The sequence below is a fragment of the Lichenostomus cassidix genome, chromosome 1Aa, assembly GCF_008360975.1.
Source record: "Lichenostomus cassidix isolate B80296 chromosome 1Aa, HeHo_3.0, whole genome shotgun sequence".
Taxonomy (NCBI): Eukaryota; Metazoa; Chordata; class Aves; order Passeriformes; family Meliphagidae; genus Lichenostomus; species Lichenostomus cassidix.
In genome coordinates, this window is record NC_139480.1 from 9533687 (window position 1) to 9549424 (window position 15738).

Sequence of the window (15738 nt, forward strand, 5' to 3'; positions counted from 1 at the left end):
ACAGGGACAAAAGTACAAAATTTCCATTCAGATTCTCCATCCCTTACCAGTATGGCTTACTGTAACTTTGCTCTACATTGAGCACAGCACAAGAAGGACATAGACCTGTTGGAGAGAGTCCAGCAGGACACAAATATGATTAGAGAGATGGAACATCTCTTCTGTGAGGAAAGACTGTGACAATTAAGTTTGTTCTTCTTTGGGGAGACCTTACGGCAGCCTTACAGTGCCTAAAAATAGCTACAAGAGAGTTGGAGGGGAACTTTTTACAAGGGCATGTAAAAAGGACAAGGCGGAATGGCTTTAAACTGAAAATCGATAGGTTTAGATTGGGTATTAAGAAGAAATGTTTTACTGTTAGAGTGGTGAGACACTTGCAAAGGCTGCTCACAGGAACTGTGGATGCTTCATTCCTGGAGTGCTCAAGAAAAGCTTGGATGGGCTCTGAGCAGCCTGGTCTGGTGAAAGGTGTCTCTGCCCATGGCTGTGGGGTTGGCACCAGATGATCATTAAAGTCTCTTCAGGTCATTCTGTGATTCTGTGATTAAGTCATATTCATATAGTCTTTCTAGCTGGTGCAAAAGTCATGGCTGTGTAAATGCAGTGCTTCATAACCTTCTACTGAGGCTGTTCCATCACAGCCTGTTAGAAACCATATTTCACCAAGTGCTTAAAAATATCAGAGAATCAGCACCATAGCACTTGCCCTTATATATCTGGTCAATGCAATCTCCAGTCATCCCTATCATCCAGCTGCTCCAAACCTGGGTTGCTCAAGCAGGTATTTCATTGTGCCTCTATGTGAATTTGCTTTTCTTGTGGCTCTCTTAGTGTTTGTTTATAATGTTAAATGGAAAGAATAGTTACTATTAAATGATGTTTTTGCGATGAGCTACTGCTTTCTCCAAATTTTAGTTTTGTTGCCTAATTGAAACTCCAAATGAAAAGGGTTTATACTATTTTAATGGTGAAAGTCATTGCTTTCACCATTGACTAGCAAATGAAAAGCAATTGTGTAAAAAAATCTGGAAATAAAGAAACCAGAAATAATTGAACAAAGCAAACCAAACATTCATTTTCATGAGTAAAATATATGAGTGCTTTAAAATTATATTTAAAACTATTGTTATAAAACTTTTGTGAAAGTTATTTTACATTTTTCAGCGTATTTGCAAAACCTTGTCTCCATTCTTTTATAAATTTAGTAACTTTTGGTTAAGGTGTACTTCATGCAGTCACAAATGAAGTTTAAAGAATTTGACATTTCATTTCTCTTCGAAGACCAAGATGTCAACACCTGCTATATTGCAGTGTCTGTTCTTTGTGTGACCAGGGTGAATATTTGCTGATGATGTGAAAACATGAGTATTTTACAAGATTTGATGGTCATTACAATATAGATGTTGCCCTGAAATTTCCAGTCTTGGTTCAAACCATCTGGATCTATGAAACTGATTTCTACTCTTTCCTTGTCTGGAGTACTGGTCACTACACAGTAAATTTAACTCCAAATGCCACTGCTGACTGCAAATTAATTGTGTTTCAGAGAAAAATGGAAGAAATTCTGTAGTGATCAGTTGTAGAATAAAAAGCCTTTATTTCCAAATTTGTCTGATTAATAATTAGCTTATAGGCCAGTTCCACTATTAAGATATGTCCTAACCCCCCCTCACCAAAATCCACTGCCCCCCCTCCCCCAAAGACAACAAAAAACCCACAAACCCCTCAAAAAGAGATTTTTGGGTTTAATCAGAGATAAACTTTCTTTTTATCCAGAGATAAACTTTTGAAAATCAAGCACCTTAAAAGTATCCAAACTTCTGATACCTCAAAAGTATCAAAAGTATCTGAGTTGATTAGAAACTGTCATCTTTTGTAGTAGTTTTCTGCTCATGGTGCACTGATTTTTTTAAAATAATCATTACCACATTAGGAATAAAGCTTATTCCAATTGCTCAGTTGCTGGAGGAAAGGATAGACTATACTCCTGAAGAAATAAACAACAAACCAAGACCCAACATAAGTTTTGTAAAATTTATAAGTGATGAAAAGCTATGGTGGCTTATGGGACATGTCTGATAAAAATTTGCAGCTATAACTGTGGTTGTCAGGAATGTTTCTGTGGTACTTAGCAGCTCCAAGCACTAGGGATGTATTGGGGTGAGTTTCTTTCAGGTCTCAGTAGCTTTAACCCGAGAAGCTGGCAGGGCTGGTTACTCAGAGTGCTCGGCAGTTTGTGGTGCTGGATGGCAGCCAGAGCATTAGTGCTGGACCTGTTCCTGCCTGTGCCTGGAATGACTCCCCAGGAGACAGCCCAGCCCCACCAGGCAGTGCTACAGAGGCAAAGGACTTGAGTAAACTCAGGCCATCTGTTGGCTGCATAAATTAGTTTTCCCTGTTTGCCCATCCAGCCATAAGGTATCCACCGTTTGCTTTTCTTCTTTTTTTTTTCCTTCCCTTTTTTTCCCTCCAAATAATGTTTTTTTCTCTATCTAGTTCTAGTTGGACAGGGATGGGCAAATGTATTTTTTGGATCTTTTGGATCCATTATTTGTATCATTTTTCTTCCTTTTTGTAGTTACGTGCATTTCACTGTAGTGTCTTTGATTAACAAATCAAATTATCTCCTTCATATACATGTTCTGCTTTGGAAACAGTTAATGGCTTCTCAGAGATAATCTTTATTCAGGATAGAGGAGAAAAACATTTGTATTTCCCCTCTTCCTCTTCATTTTTTTTCCCTATTTCCCCTTTTGTATTTTTTACTTTTCCCTTTTCCCCCTCTTATTTGTTCCTCCTTCTCTTTCTTTGTGAATACTAATACTATCATATGAATAAATAGATAAGGGACTAAACTGATTAAATTAGCATAATTTAAATGAATTAATTCAATTGGTGTGTTTGTGTTTCAGCTTTCGAGGAAGAATTAAATTCATCAATAACTATTTTATTTGAAAGTCAGTCATTTTAAAGGATCTCCTTTTTACTGCTTTTTTATACTTTTGTGGGAATCAGATTTCTTGAGCATTTTGCAGCTGGTTAATTTATCACTAAAACCAGTCAATTTTGAAGATTTATTAAATGATTTTTAGTGTCAGCTTCTACCTCTCAGACCAAAAGGTGAAGTACTTCTTTCACAGGGCCCATTTGGATTTTCCTAGCAGTAGTCTTTCTGAAGCTCTCCAGTAAGAACAGAGGACATCTTGGTGCCTCTTCTGTCAAGTCATTTGGCTTATTTTCAATGTCTACTGTCATTTTGATTTAATTTCATTTTTTTCTTTTGCAGATTTATATGAAAAACACAGATTTGTATACTGTAGAAGCAAACAACCCTCGTCAGCTAGTGGAAATTGCAGCCAGAGACATTGAAAAGCTTTTAAGTAACAGGTCTAAAGCCTTGGTGGTGAGTACTAATGTGTTAAGCTTTCGACTTACTCTTTAAAAACAATCTTTATTTACTATTAAAAAATGCTTTCATTGTTATTTTTACTGCCTGTACACTTAGAGGCAGTGTCAGCGGGATGTGTATAAGACATGACATGTAGAAAGATGGCTCCTGACTTCATGGTAAAAATGAACTCATTTGTTGGCATAGGGCAGATGTTTATAATATTGGCCAACAGATAGGAACCATGGCCAAGTAAGAAATCAAGTTATTAATAGATTGGAAAATATTCCTCTAGGTGATGCACATGAATGTTTATGACTTGAAAATCACTGTATTGTACTCTATAGTCAGTCATGAGCTTGGGGAAACAAAAAAGCTGGGCTTTTTTGTGTGATTTGCTAATTTAACTTTTGTTTCAGTCATACTTTCTGTGAAGGCCATGCTTGATTGTGACCTCACAATTCTTTATGCTTTAGAAGTATGTGTTTCTTTAAAGAGCTTTTGCCAGCAGTCCCTTTCTCCTCTATCCTGTAAGACAGCAGACCTGGGTAATTGCTCTGTATGGTTCCTACTCACATCACTCTCACTAGTGTGAGAGTCTAAAGTGCTTTTCAGAAGATATTGACCAAACATGCGTGGGGGGATATGGATGAATTAATATACATGCTTGATTCAGAGTAGAGCTATTAGAAATATGTTTAAAGGATGGGAAAGCAGACTGGATTTCCTTGAGCAATTACATATCCACATAGGCTTGCAGATGAGTTTGGATGTGTCATTTAAAGTGAAAGAGAGAAGAAAGAGGGACTAATTCACCTAACTGTAGACAGCTACTCAGCTGGTTGCCCTAAGCTTTTTTGTTCAGTGGCATAAAACAGGCACTTCTCAGTCAGGACTGACCCAACATTTTCAGAATAAAACTTTATGATGGGATGAACTATAGCCAAACAGTACTTCTCTCTTTCTCAGCTGGAGAAGCCTCAAATGTAAGTGTCTATATTGTAAGTGTGTAGAGTTGGGGAAGATGAGTCCCACCCAGACAGTCCTTTTATCAGTACAGTTTCATGCAGCTGAAGAATCAGTGTGATAGTGAAACTGCTGCTGCTGCCCTGAGGTCTCACCTTCTTGTAGGCAATTAAATTTTGCACAATCTTTTGTCTGTGCATGGGTACCACAAGAGGTACTCACTCTGCTGCCTTTGGTTCTTAGCAGTTCATTCTTCCAGTTTCCGTTATTTATCTAATATGAAATGTACATCAGTGTTATCTGGGCCAAAGCTTCTCTAAATTCATACAAATGACTGGAAAATAGCTTTGATTTTTTTGCTTGTTTTCCTGTTGTACCTCAGTGGGCACATGTTTATGTGATATTCTGTGGACTTTGTATTACCATTGCAAAATACTGTAAGTCATTTGCAGCCCTTTGTGAATAAACAACTTTGCTCACCATTTTCCTTTCAACCCATATCAGTTTGATGCTTCTAAGTTATCACAGCCAAATCTTGTATTTTCTCAAGACTCAAGATTAATGTAGGGGGTTTTATATGTGTCTGTGGTAGTTTGATCTTAAAATTTTAAGAAAATTGAATAAGTATATCATGCTTATTTTAAAAAATATTCCAGAACAGTTTTTCTGTGAATGTGGAAGAAGGGTGCTACCTCATTTGAGGCAAGCACATGGTCACATTTTGAAAAGGACAGTATGATTCAGTTTGCTGAGGTAAAAGAAGACTAAATTAGAAGGATGCTCCTTTGGTCCAGTAGCTCCTAATAGCTCAGATATTTATACTGACTTTTCTATTTGCAGTTATCCCAGATGTATACCAGAACTTTCAATGACTTCTGTTTTTAAACCTTCCTGTACATTTTTCTATACACAGGAGACACTCATCTCCTGCACCTGATCTATTGATTTCTACTAAGAGGGTTTCTTCACCTTCCATATGTATTTCTTGTTCTGCATTTTTCAAGGACTACCTTTATGCTGTCAGTTTGTAAACTTTATGTAATGAAGCTGAATTATTTATCTGAAATTTCAGTCTTCTTGAGTCTGATGGGTCACATTTTCTCTGAAATCAGGAGTGGAATTGAACGGAACTGTTACTAATGACTGCATAGAGGGTTTTACCATTGGGGCTTATATGGCTCAAAGTGTTAATTAAGACCTGAATCCTGAGAAGAGGATGATGCAAGAGCATCAGACATCCCCCAGTGATGCCACGAGGAAGGTGCCAGTGAATTACAACAGTGTCATTGTTCAGAGACTAGCATACCTCGGGGATGCCATGGTTTCCTCTAGGCATGAGACTAGGCATCTTTGGGCAAGGTTATAATGAGCAAATGCTAGTGAAGACTCTTCTAATAATAAGTTGCCTTCCCTTGAGCCATAAGAGCACCTTTAAATGAGAAATATCTCTTGCATTCCTTTTTTTTTTTTTGTATTTTCATGTAACTTTGTGCTAGAAAATTCTCTTGCTATGAGAGCAAAATTACCAGGTAAACATCTGTGAGTTTCTGCTTGACAGAAGCTTAAAACTGGTCATTGAAGTAGGTACCTAGGTGAAAGGAGAAAGGGAAGGAGAAAGGGAAGGAGAAAGGGGAAAGCCCTGATCTGAACTCACAGGGCTGTCCTAGATTATTAATACTAGGAAATGCTATCCATAGAAGAAAAGGTTAGGATGAAAAGGAAATGGAAAATTTTCTAGCAAAGTGCAGTGGAGGAAGAGAGTAGCATGAATAGTAAGGAGAGAGACAGGCAACAGCATCTAGTCGAGGATGTCAAGGACTGTCCTGCAGTAGAGCCTGTTGTTCAAATAGTGAACGTTTCTTTTATAGCTTACTGTTGTTTACTGTTGTGTGTTTGCCTGGCCTAACCCTACTGAACACCCCTATTTCATAATAATGGAATTCCCATATGTATTTGGTCCTGCAAGGAGTTGGTCTTGATGACCCCTATGGGTCCTTTCAAACTCAAGTTTCTGCCAATTCATGGTACTCTGGACTAGTTAATATTCTGTCTCTGTGTATCTTGCTAAAAGGTGGGGCACAGATGAGGTTTGCTACCCTTGCAACCTGCATCCCCAGGTGTCTGCTGGCAGATGGGTGGAGGTTTCATTGACAATGTGTTCTGAAATAACTACTGGCAAAACTCACGAAGCTTTTCCAAGGATACCAGCAAACAGTATGCCTAGCCCATTGGGCTGTCTGGCACCCAAATTGTTCATTTGTGCTAGATTAGCCTCTGCTTTAGCATTCCTACCCCATTTATGAATGCAATAGATTTCTGGAGTTATGCAGATCATGCTAATAGATCATAATTTTTCCGTTCAAATGGAAAATTTGGAAGATACTAATACTTATTTGATGAGCATCATTAGAAACACTAAACAAAGTACCTGACATTGTACAATATTTACAAAATATGGTTTGAGGATTTCCGAATATTTTCTCATTAACTATATAAAACTAAGCCCTTTTAAAGTCATTAATATACGACATGGGCTAATAATACTTTTTTTTTATTAGTCATGTACAATGCGGTAGAAATCTTAAGATTTACAAAGATCCTAATTTGTTTTTTTTGTCATCCTTTAAAATTAGAAAGGCATATTTTAAAACTCAGTGTTTTGCCAAAGCACTGTTCTGGGATTTTGTTTTCTGTTTATGCATTGTGTCACGAGGGGAATGAAGTATAATTTTGTTTATGTAACACATTCAACATATGAAAATTAATATTTGGTCCAGTGCTGCACAGCAAATTTAAACAGCAACTTCACTCCTGTGTGATGTGTAGTGAGTAGCTGTGCAGCCCTTGGCCTTCCTCTCCCCATGGCTCAGTACATGTTGGGGAGCACCCTGAATCTTCTACAGCAGGCAAATCTACAGTGGCACCCCTTCTCCTTTTTGCTCATAGATTTGTATTGAAGGTAGTAAGCAATTTGTTTCTCTTAGATAGAAGAAAATCAAAGAAACAAAATTAAGAATAAAGGACATCTACTAACAGTCTTTTCAAGCCCATACTGCAGATTTTTTGAGAAAAGGATCAAAACATCTTATTTCTTGTTTAGCTAAGATCCCTTTCTGCATTCCAAAATCATTTAATGTTTGGCTATTTGTGTAACAGTTTGAGATTAATCCTAATTATCCTCCTATCCAAAATTAAAATACATGTATATTCCCCTGCAAGTCTTTTCCACAATAAAACACCTTTTTCTGGAAAGCTTCAGTGTTGGGATCTTATTGTCAACACTATGCTGTACACTCACAGTGCATTTATTAATGCACTTTCCTTCCATTACTGCCCACACTGTAAGGCAACAACATAACCATTTGTGTACAGCAAACACTCAAGCTCCACTAAAGTGCATTTCACTGGAGAATGAGAGACAGTCATATTTTCACTGCCAAAATCCTGCCTATGATTTATTTGTTTTGCTTTGGGGTCATTTGGGTTTGCTTTTAACTAACTCATGTTAAGGTTGCTCAAGGCAAGTCTCTAGTCAGTACCCTTGGCTTCCTGAGCTGTGTGTAGACAAAGATGAATTACATGTACATTTGCACCTTATTGTCTAGATTCCTTCAGACATCTCAATCACAGGCATAATATCTTCATTCTAGCCTCCTTGCCTTGATTTCTTAAGAAAACTGAGTTTCCATGGAAACTGAGGCACAGACTGTGTGCTAGGAGACAGGTTCCCTGTACGTGCTGTTGGGAAATGTCCAAGGTGCACAACTGTGTCTCTGAATGAGGAGCTCAGAATGTTTATCTGCTGATTTAGATGCAATTTCAACACAGCTGTGCAAGTGTGTCCAGATCTCTCAGTATTTCCCTGCCTGCCTCAAATAAGGCTTCAGTGTCTCATAGTAAGACTGGGAAGCTTAAATAAACATGTGTTGTAGCATGTTTTGAGATTCCCAGACAAAGATCCTGTGCACTTTAAATAGAATTGGGAATTTTTGTGTAACCTGAAAGACCTATAAAATTAAAATAAATTTTTTAGGTGCACTTGATACTTGTTTTCTGAAAGGTATCCTTACTCTAGCTTGACTTTTGTTTTGATATCTAAAACCAACCTAACATTCTCAACACCACTCTGGGACACCTACCTTCTGATCTGCTAGTCTTAGATTGCCTACAGTAACATGACAGATTTCTATTCTTCAAAAATACTCTCTAGATAAATTGGAGTTGTTCACTCATTTAGCAGAACTTTGGACACCATCTCTTGCTTTTGGGCCCTGTTACAAATCAGACATCAGTCTCCTGAGCTTTTCTAGGAATTCCAAGAGGCCTAAATAGTCACATCTCATAGCTGAGTCCACAAATCCTACATGCTTTGAAAGTTTAAAGCTGATTGCTCTGTGAGGCCTTGGGCCAGGTCTTCAAACTGAAAATACCTACGAATACATGTGGGTACATATCTGAGTATGGACACACTTTGACAGGTGTGTTGAAATTGCTTCCAAATTATGTTCCAGTATCCCTTCAATTCCAAATGGCAAATCCATTTACTCTTGGGCTGTGAGGGTTAAAGTCCATTTCTCTGTATAAGGACTGTAAGATCATGCATGCATGCTGTATGGTTTTACATGACACTATGTCTTGGTACTATAAGTCTTTTCTGTTACATATTTGGTAGAATTTGACAGCGTTAGGACTCCAGGTATATTCATGTTTACTTTTTATATCTCCATCAATTCTCTACATACTAACTCACTGAGGTGGAAGATTCTTAATTTTTTTTTCTGGATGCTTCCTGTGAGTATTCAGAATAGGCATTGTCATCTCCTTCTTACAGCATTAAATTTAGATTTCAGTCCATGGCTGGAGTTGGTCTAAATTGCTTCTTCAGATATGGCAGGAACTTTGCAAGTGAGTTTAAGACTGATGCTTCACTGGTTTTGAAACCACCTTCACTGAAAATTTGCACACTAGCAGAAAAAGTTTTACATGTGCTCATTTAGACTACAGTATTGAGTCTGCTAGCCTGTATGAACATTGTTTAAATCTCCAGATGTAAATGCAGTCTATTTTGAAAGTCAGCTGTAGCTGCTGAAGCAAATGTGGTTTGGAATGACAGCTAGTGAGACACAACACTTGTGAAGTCAAACATTTGTCAACTTGTCCACATGTCAGATGTTTGAATTTGTTTTTACTTGTCTTGCCTAGAGTCTTATTTTATTAACCGACATACAGGTTGTGAGGATGCAACATTATGCCTCAGAGGATAGATTCACATAACTCACATACCTTGCAAGGCATCATAAAAATCTGGAAAAATAAATCAGAGAGCTTGCAGTGAAGGTTGTTATGAATATTGCCTGTTTTCCCTGCTTTTCTTCTCATGGTTGACTTGATTTGCCTTCTGCAGATCTTGTATTCTTGTTGACAGATAAAGAGGAGGTCATCCTTCCAACTTCCCGTGTCCTTATAGATAGCCACAGTCATAATTCAGATTTTTGTGCCCCTGAACTTTACATTGTGCTGCAATGGCATCAAGTCTGTGAGCTTAGAGAGACACCTGCTGAATCTCCATCCTGCCAGCACAGTGCATTGTACTTGGAGTTTAAACTGGGGCTGAGACAGAGAAAGCTAAAAAGAGCTTGTGACAAATAATATTATTTGATTATCAGCTTCACAATTTGACATTTCTTTCTCCTTACAGAGTAAGTTGTCACTGTTAGCATAGTCTTGTTGCATTCACATTTCATATGCAGAAAAATAAGGAGCACTGATAGTTGTAGCAGTTCTTTCCCATTTAGACTCCTTTATATATTCATTTGAGCAAATTCACTTACAAAATAAATGGCCATGGTTAATTTTGCAGAAGTTTTGTTCCAGGCTTTTTTTTACTCCCTGTGAGAGATTCTTCATGGATTTATTACAAGGAGATTTCTTTGTCTAGGTTTATGGATACTGAAATTTCATTTGTGAAAGATGTTCTGCAGGTGCACAGCCTCATTGATGCCAGCATCACCCTAAATTGGGGGTTTGACTTAGCAGCTGTGAAAGGTGAAATAATGGTCAAATAAGTCTCAGTTTCTTTTGGTTTTAAAGTTACTTTTTCAGCTTCGGAAGCTCAGAATTTAAAAGAAAACAATGCTACCTAACCTCTGTAGTTGTTTTTGTTAGATTTGTTCCAGTTTTTGTCTCAAGGGCATTGGTAGCCTTCCTACCCTCAGGCAGCTTCTTCTCCTGGAGTTATTTTTGTTTTCCTTGTATGAGCTTCTGCCTGATAGGCGAAGAGAACTGTTTTCTTCCTTATTTTTTGGTCTGATGACTTCCATTCAGATCATGCCCAAGAAACATGTTAATGCCTTTTTTTTTTTTGACTGTTTTTCTCTGTGGCTAGTTGAAAATTTTACAGAAAAATGATTTTCCATGGTAAACCACATTTTAAAAATAATAATATTTCGTAGTAGTAGTTTAATTTGAATTTTTTTCCATACCCTTGTGCTGTCTTGTCAACTCTCTCATGACTCCTTAATTTTTCTTCAGTCACTACATTTATATTTTCAATGGCAACAAAAAGAAATTCAAAGATTTTAAAATCCTCTGTGAAATGAAAATTCCACTTATTTGCTGAAATCCCTATTAAACATTATGGAGAAGAACAAAGTGTAAGTGTTGTTTTCAGAGATGCAAACTTGCACACGCACATTATACATAAACTGTGGTACGATAGTTGTGTATTGTACACAACCCCAAACCTGCATTCTGCCTTTGTGAGGCCTTTTTTTCCCCCAAGACTGGGTTAAATTTGGGACTCTTATCTTCTGGAGAGGAAGAGGGAGAGGGAGAGGGAGAGGAAGAGGAAGAGGAAGAGGAACAGGAACAGGAACAGGAACAGGAACAGGAACAGGAACAGGAACAGGAACAGGGAGACATTCATCTTTCAGAAGATGATTTCCCTAATTTATTTTTTACCTTCAGGCATAATTCTTTGACAGGTCTAAGATCAGAAAATCATGATAAAATGCTCAGATACTGCCTCTACATGTGTCGTGGCAGGTTCTCAGACAAGCATTTCCCAACATGAAAAATCAACAGTAGATCACTGCCAGCCAGACATATTATTTTAAATAAATAAATAAATAAAAATCAATTATAAAAATTATCCAGATCCAAAATGTTTTAATTATTGATGGTATATTTTTTACTTTGGAAGATAAGTGTAATTAAATCTCCTTTTTCCATAATGAGACATTACAGTACTTGGTTACATTTAAACAATTTGTTTATGCCAGATTTTTTTTCCCACCTTTTCTTGGTCAAATTTTCAGTGAGATTGAGCTCAGTGCAATAATTGTTACTGTGGCACCAGAGTAAGGTTAAATTTAGAAATGCCAGTTTTGACTGATGAAGTGTGTAAAAGCATCAGATTTTCAACTTCAGTAGAACTCTTGCTGCAGTAAAAAGTTATTGAATTGCATAATGGACATCAAAATCTGTCCCTTGCGCAAGGAAAAGATAACCCCCCTTTTGGGTTGGTTGCTGGTCATACAATTTAATAAATTAGCATTCAAGAATGAGTAGTTGAGCAGTATGTTCTTTCAAACAGATTTCCTATTTTTTTTTCTATTTCTGTGAAGGATTGTGTTTTCTGAGTGTTATGGTACCCATCTACAGCATGGCCATAATGCTTATTTTATAGCTGCAGTATCCTTAAATGCACTGTTAGGTCTGGATAACCATCTGTGTTCAGCAGTGTAACAAATTTCCTGGAATATTTGAGCTTTTCTTCAAGCATTTTGGTAGCACACTTTGTGCCAGTGTTTCAGGAGTGCAGTTAATTGGACCCCTCAGGAAAGAATGCAGGTAAATCTGGGGCTCTTCCAAGTAAGCTTTAAAGAGATCAGATCAGCTGTTTCCAATCTTTGGACACAGCTTGCTGCGGAGTTAGTTAAGAAGAAATACTGAACTTCATGAGACTATGAAGCAGTTTCAGGGAGTGTGTTCACCTGGTATCTTTCTTTCATGTTTTCCTTCCTTACCAGTTTAAGGTGTCCACCTGCCACCTTTGTCGCACCTTTTGGGCTTTGTAGTGAAATTTCCATGTTAAGACTTTCCTTAAGAGAGCTCCTGTCAGCTTTCTTTGCAACACTGACTTTTGATGTACTTGTTAGTACAAAAGGCAAAATTCCACAGGAACCCAGCAAGTTCTTTGTACCAGAAGTCTCAGTGGCAAAACTCAGAAAGCAGAATATGCTGAAGGAAAGCATAAACTGTTTTTTGCTATTTTCTCAAAGTCTAACTTTCTGTGATCCAACTGTGAATTTGCTGATAAACAAATGTTCACCTTCAAAAAGCTTTATTAATCAGTAGGAGCTGAAGTACTCCACATGTGTTTTATGTTAATTCTTTTGTTGGATTAATAGATTCCCTTTGATGGGGAAGCTTCAAGAAACAAGGTGATGACACATTTATTGATGTGTCAGTGTGATGAAGATATGGTTTCTTCAAAGTCCAAAGACTATCCAGGAATATTTTTCACCCCCTTTTATGAAGCTGCTTAACAGATACAAATTGTTGCTCTTCAACAAGATTCCTAAAGGGATCAGATTTATTATGTATTGGGATTTGATTTAAGAATTCACATGGAGGTGGAAAGTGGGCTCAGTTGCCTCTCCATAAATGTGTTTACTTGTCTGTTCTTACTGCACAGTGGGATAGGAGACTCTGCATGAGCTCCAACAACTGAAAAGTCTCCCATGTATGCTTGATTTTAACACAGCTGACTGTCCTCATGGAGTCACTTAGGTCCAAATTCCACCTTTGGCACTTGGACATATGAGGAGCACAGCTGAAGGACAGATATATATGTGCTAAGCACAAGATGTCTTAAATAGATGAAACTGAAATCCTCTGTCTGGAGCATTGCATTTGGGTCAGTGTTGCAAGATGACACTTTAATTTCTTTAGGATCTGGCACTGTAATCTTCTACTTGGGATTGGTAGCTACAGAGATCTTATGCTTTTTTGTTGTTGTTTGGTTGGGGTTTTTTGTTTGTTTTTGTTTTGTTGTTGCTTTGGTTGGCATCTCTTCCTCTTCCTCTTCCTCTTCCTCTTCCTCTTCCTCTTGTCAATTTCATTGCTTACAAGCTGAAAGAAATACATTGTCTGGGGTTTTGTCACCTTGCCTGTGTTTATTTAACAATGACATCATTAACCTATTTCAAGCTTTTCTAATAACAAGAGTTCTGCCAGTCTTTAGGTTCAGTATACCCTGAGACAAATACTGGTTTTTTGTAGAATTGTTTAGGGATTTAATTTATTTCCAATTCACTATTTCTTATTAAAACTTCAATCACTCTCCACTTGATTGTAATTAAAACTGCCCCTAGGCAATAAATTTTGTTCTGTGCAAATATGACAGGTATAATTATGGAAAATCTAATTGTTTCTATATTGCTCCTTTTCATGTGGCATTAAAATAAGTGATGAAGTAATAAGATTTTTTTCTGTTTAAATATTAGAGCAAAAAAGAACAACAGAGTTTGTACTTTTCCTTGAGCCTAGATCCATAATGCATACTCCTGGCTCTGTGAACTCTGAAATTGTCTTCAGACCAAATAAAGGAAGTTCTGGATTTTTGTCCTCTTGAATTAATACTGGGAAAATTATTCTGTGCAGTGATGGGCTTACAAGAGTAGCGTGAAGAAGAGTGAGGGCACCTGGGTTCAGTCCTGGACTTGGGCAGGTCCTGTAAGGATGAGACAGTGGTGTTCACCTCTAGATTCTTCCGTTACCATCTTCATTACATCTGGCTCGGACATTTCAGTGGAAAAATATATCTTTACATTTAGTTAGCAAGCCTGGAATTCATCAGTTGTTATGTTTGAAGGATATTCTCTTTATTTTTGTGGTGCAACCTGTTACAGATGCCAGCAGGTTGCACTTCATCATGAAGGGGATTTTTCCCCCACCAAGAAGTTAGCAGGGAACACATTGCCAAAACAGAAAAGGTCACGAAGATCCTTTAGGTCTTGCCCTCTTGTACAGAAAACCCTTACATAATGCTTCAGCTTCAATCGCTGCTTGCATGCCAGCAATGGCTGTGTTCCTGCTCCTCTCTCTTTCTGCCGTCTCCAAGTTGGTTTGTGTTACAGCAGCAGTGACTCACTAATGCTCAGTCCACTGGAAACTACTAAACAGACAGGCTCTGCTGCTAAATTCAGCGGCTATTCCCCGAGTACCTTGTCTGAGTCAGAGACTGAGGAGCAGTGATTTTGTTTTTGCTGGATGTGTTTGGGCGGATGGGGCAGGAGTGGGCGGCTGTAACACTCTCAGTGCTGAGCAGGCAGTGAGCAATCCCCCTTGATGTTTGTTGTACAGCTTTTTTTTTTTTTTCCTCACCCTCTTTTTTTTTTTTTTTTTTTTTTTAAAGGTTCACATGTATTCTGGAGTTGTCAGGATGTATTCATGTTTAGCCAGGTCTTTAAAAAAATTAATGTGAATGAACAGGAAATGCTAGAGGAGCATGTTTACCTGTTCCCAAGGTGATAAAAGCAGATTGAGTTGAAATCCTAGGGGTGAGTATTTTCAGGTCGATTTCAAATAGAATCAGCCTTTAGCAACAGAGAATATACTGACGTGTGTAAACCATGTGGTCCCACCAGGCATTTCCTCAGCATTTCCAATCCCTCTTCTCTTCCACAGCATTTAATGACATGCCAGACTTCCCACCGGGTCAGCAGAGCTGTCCTTCCCTTCTGGCCCCTCAACCATCCTTCCTCCCCCTGCTTACCTCCCCAAAGCCTGTATGCATCTTAAGGATATTCCTTTCATAACCAGTGGAGGGTAATGGAAGTCTAAGGACTAGTGCATGGCATTTTGCAAGTCTAGGAACAGAATTTCATCTCATGACACATTTTATGGGATTCTGTTCCATGTAAAAAGATGGGATCATATCTAAATGTAATGTAGAATTAGGTATAAATATGTGCATGTAATGAAGATAAAATAACTTCAAATTTAAAGTTACAATCTGAAAAAATTTTCATTAAGAATATATTGCTATTTTTTCTCCCAAAGTAAATATCCAGGTTGTGTAATTTTAACTTCAGTTATTGTTTTCTATATCTTCTGGTTTTCAGTATATTTTTCTTGTACTCCTATTACAACCTCAACTCTTCATTTTCAATATGCATCTTATTTTTAGTCTTTCATTTTCTAAAGCCAGTGCTTGCTACAGCCAGACTTTTAATTTACTGAGAATATAGTAAGGAGGTGACTACAGAGGATGAAAATGAGGAAAAATTAATGTTACAAAGTACAAACTGTCTTGTAGCCCGACTATAACCATGTGCCCTTATAGTTGGGAGAATGGAGCATAGGTACTACTATAAGGT

The 15738-nt window shown here is 37.7% G+C and overlaps 1 protein-coding gene across 11 annotated transcripts in view; it reads left to right on the plus strand.

The window, feature by feature from the left end:
* The window catches only part of CACNA2D1 (calcium voltage-gated channel auxiliary subunit alpha2delta 1), a 353423-nt gene that overhangs the window by 63909 nt on the left and 273776 nt on the right, over positions 1-15738 (plus strand). For all 11 annotated transcript variants that reach the window (XM_085083515.1, XM_085083490.1, XM_085083507.1 and 8 more), the window contains exon 3: positions 3287-3403. In XM_085083515.1, coding sequence (XP_084939641.1) covers positions 3287-3403 — 117 coding nt within the window. The remainder of the gene's footprint in view (positions 1-3286; positions 3404-15738) is intronic.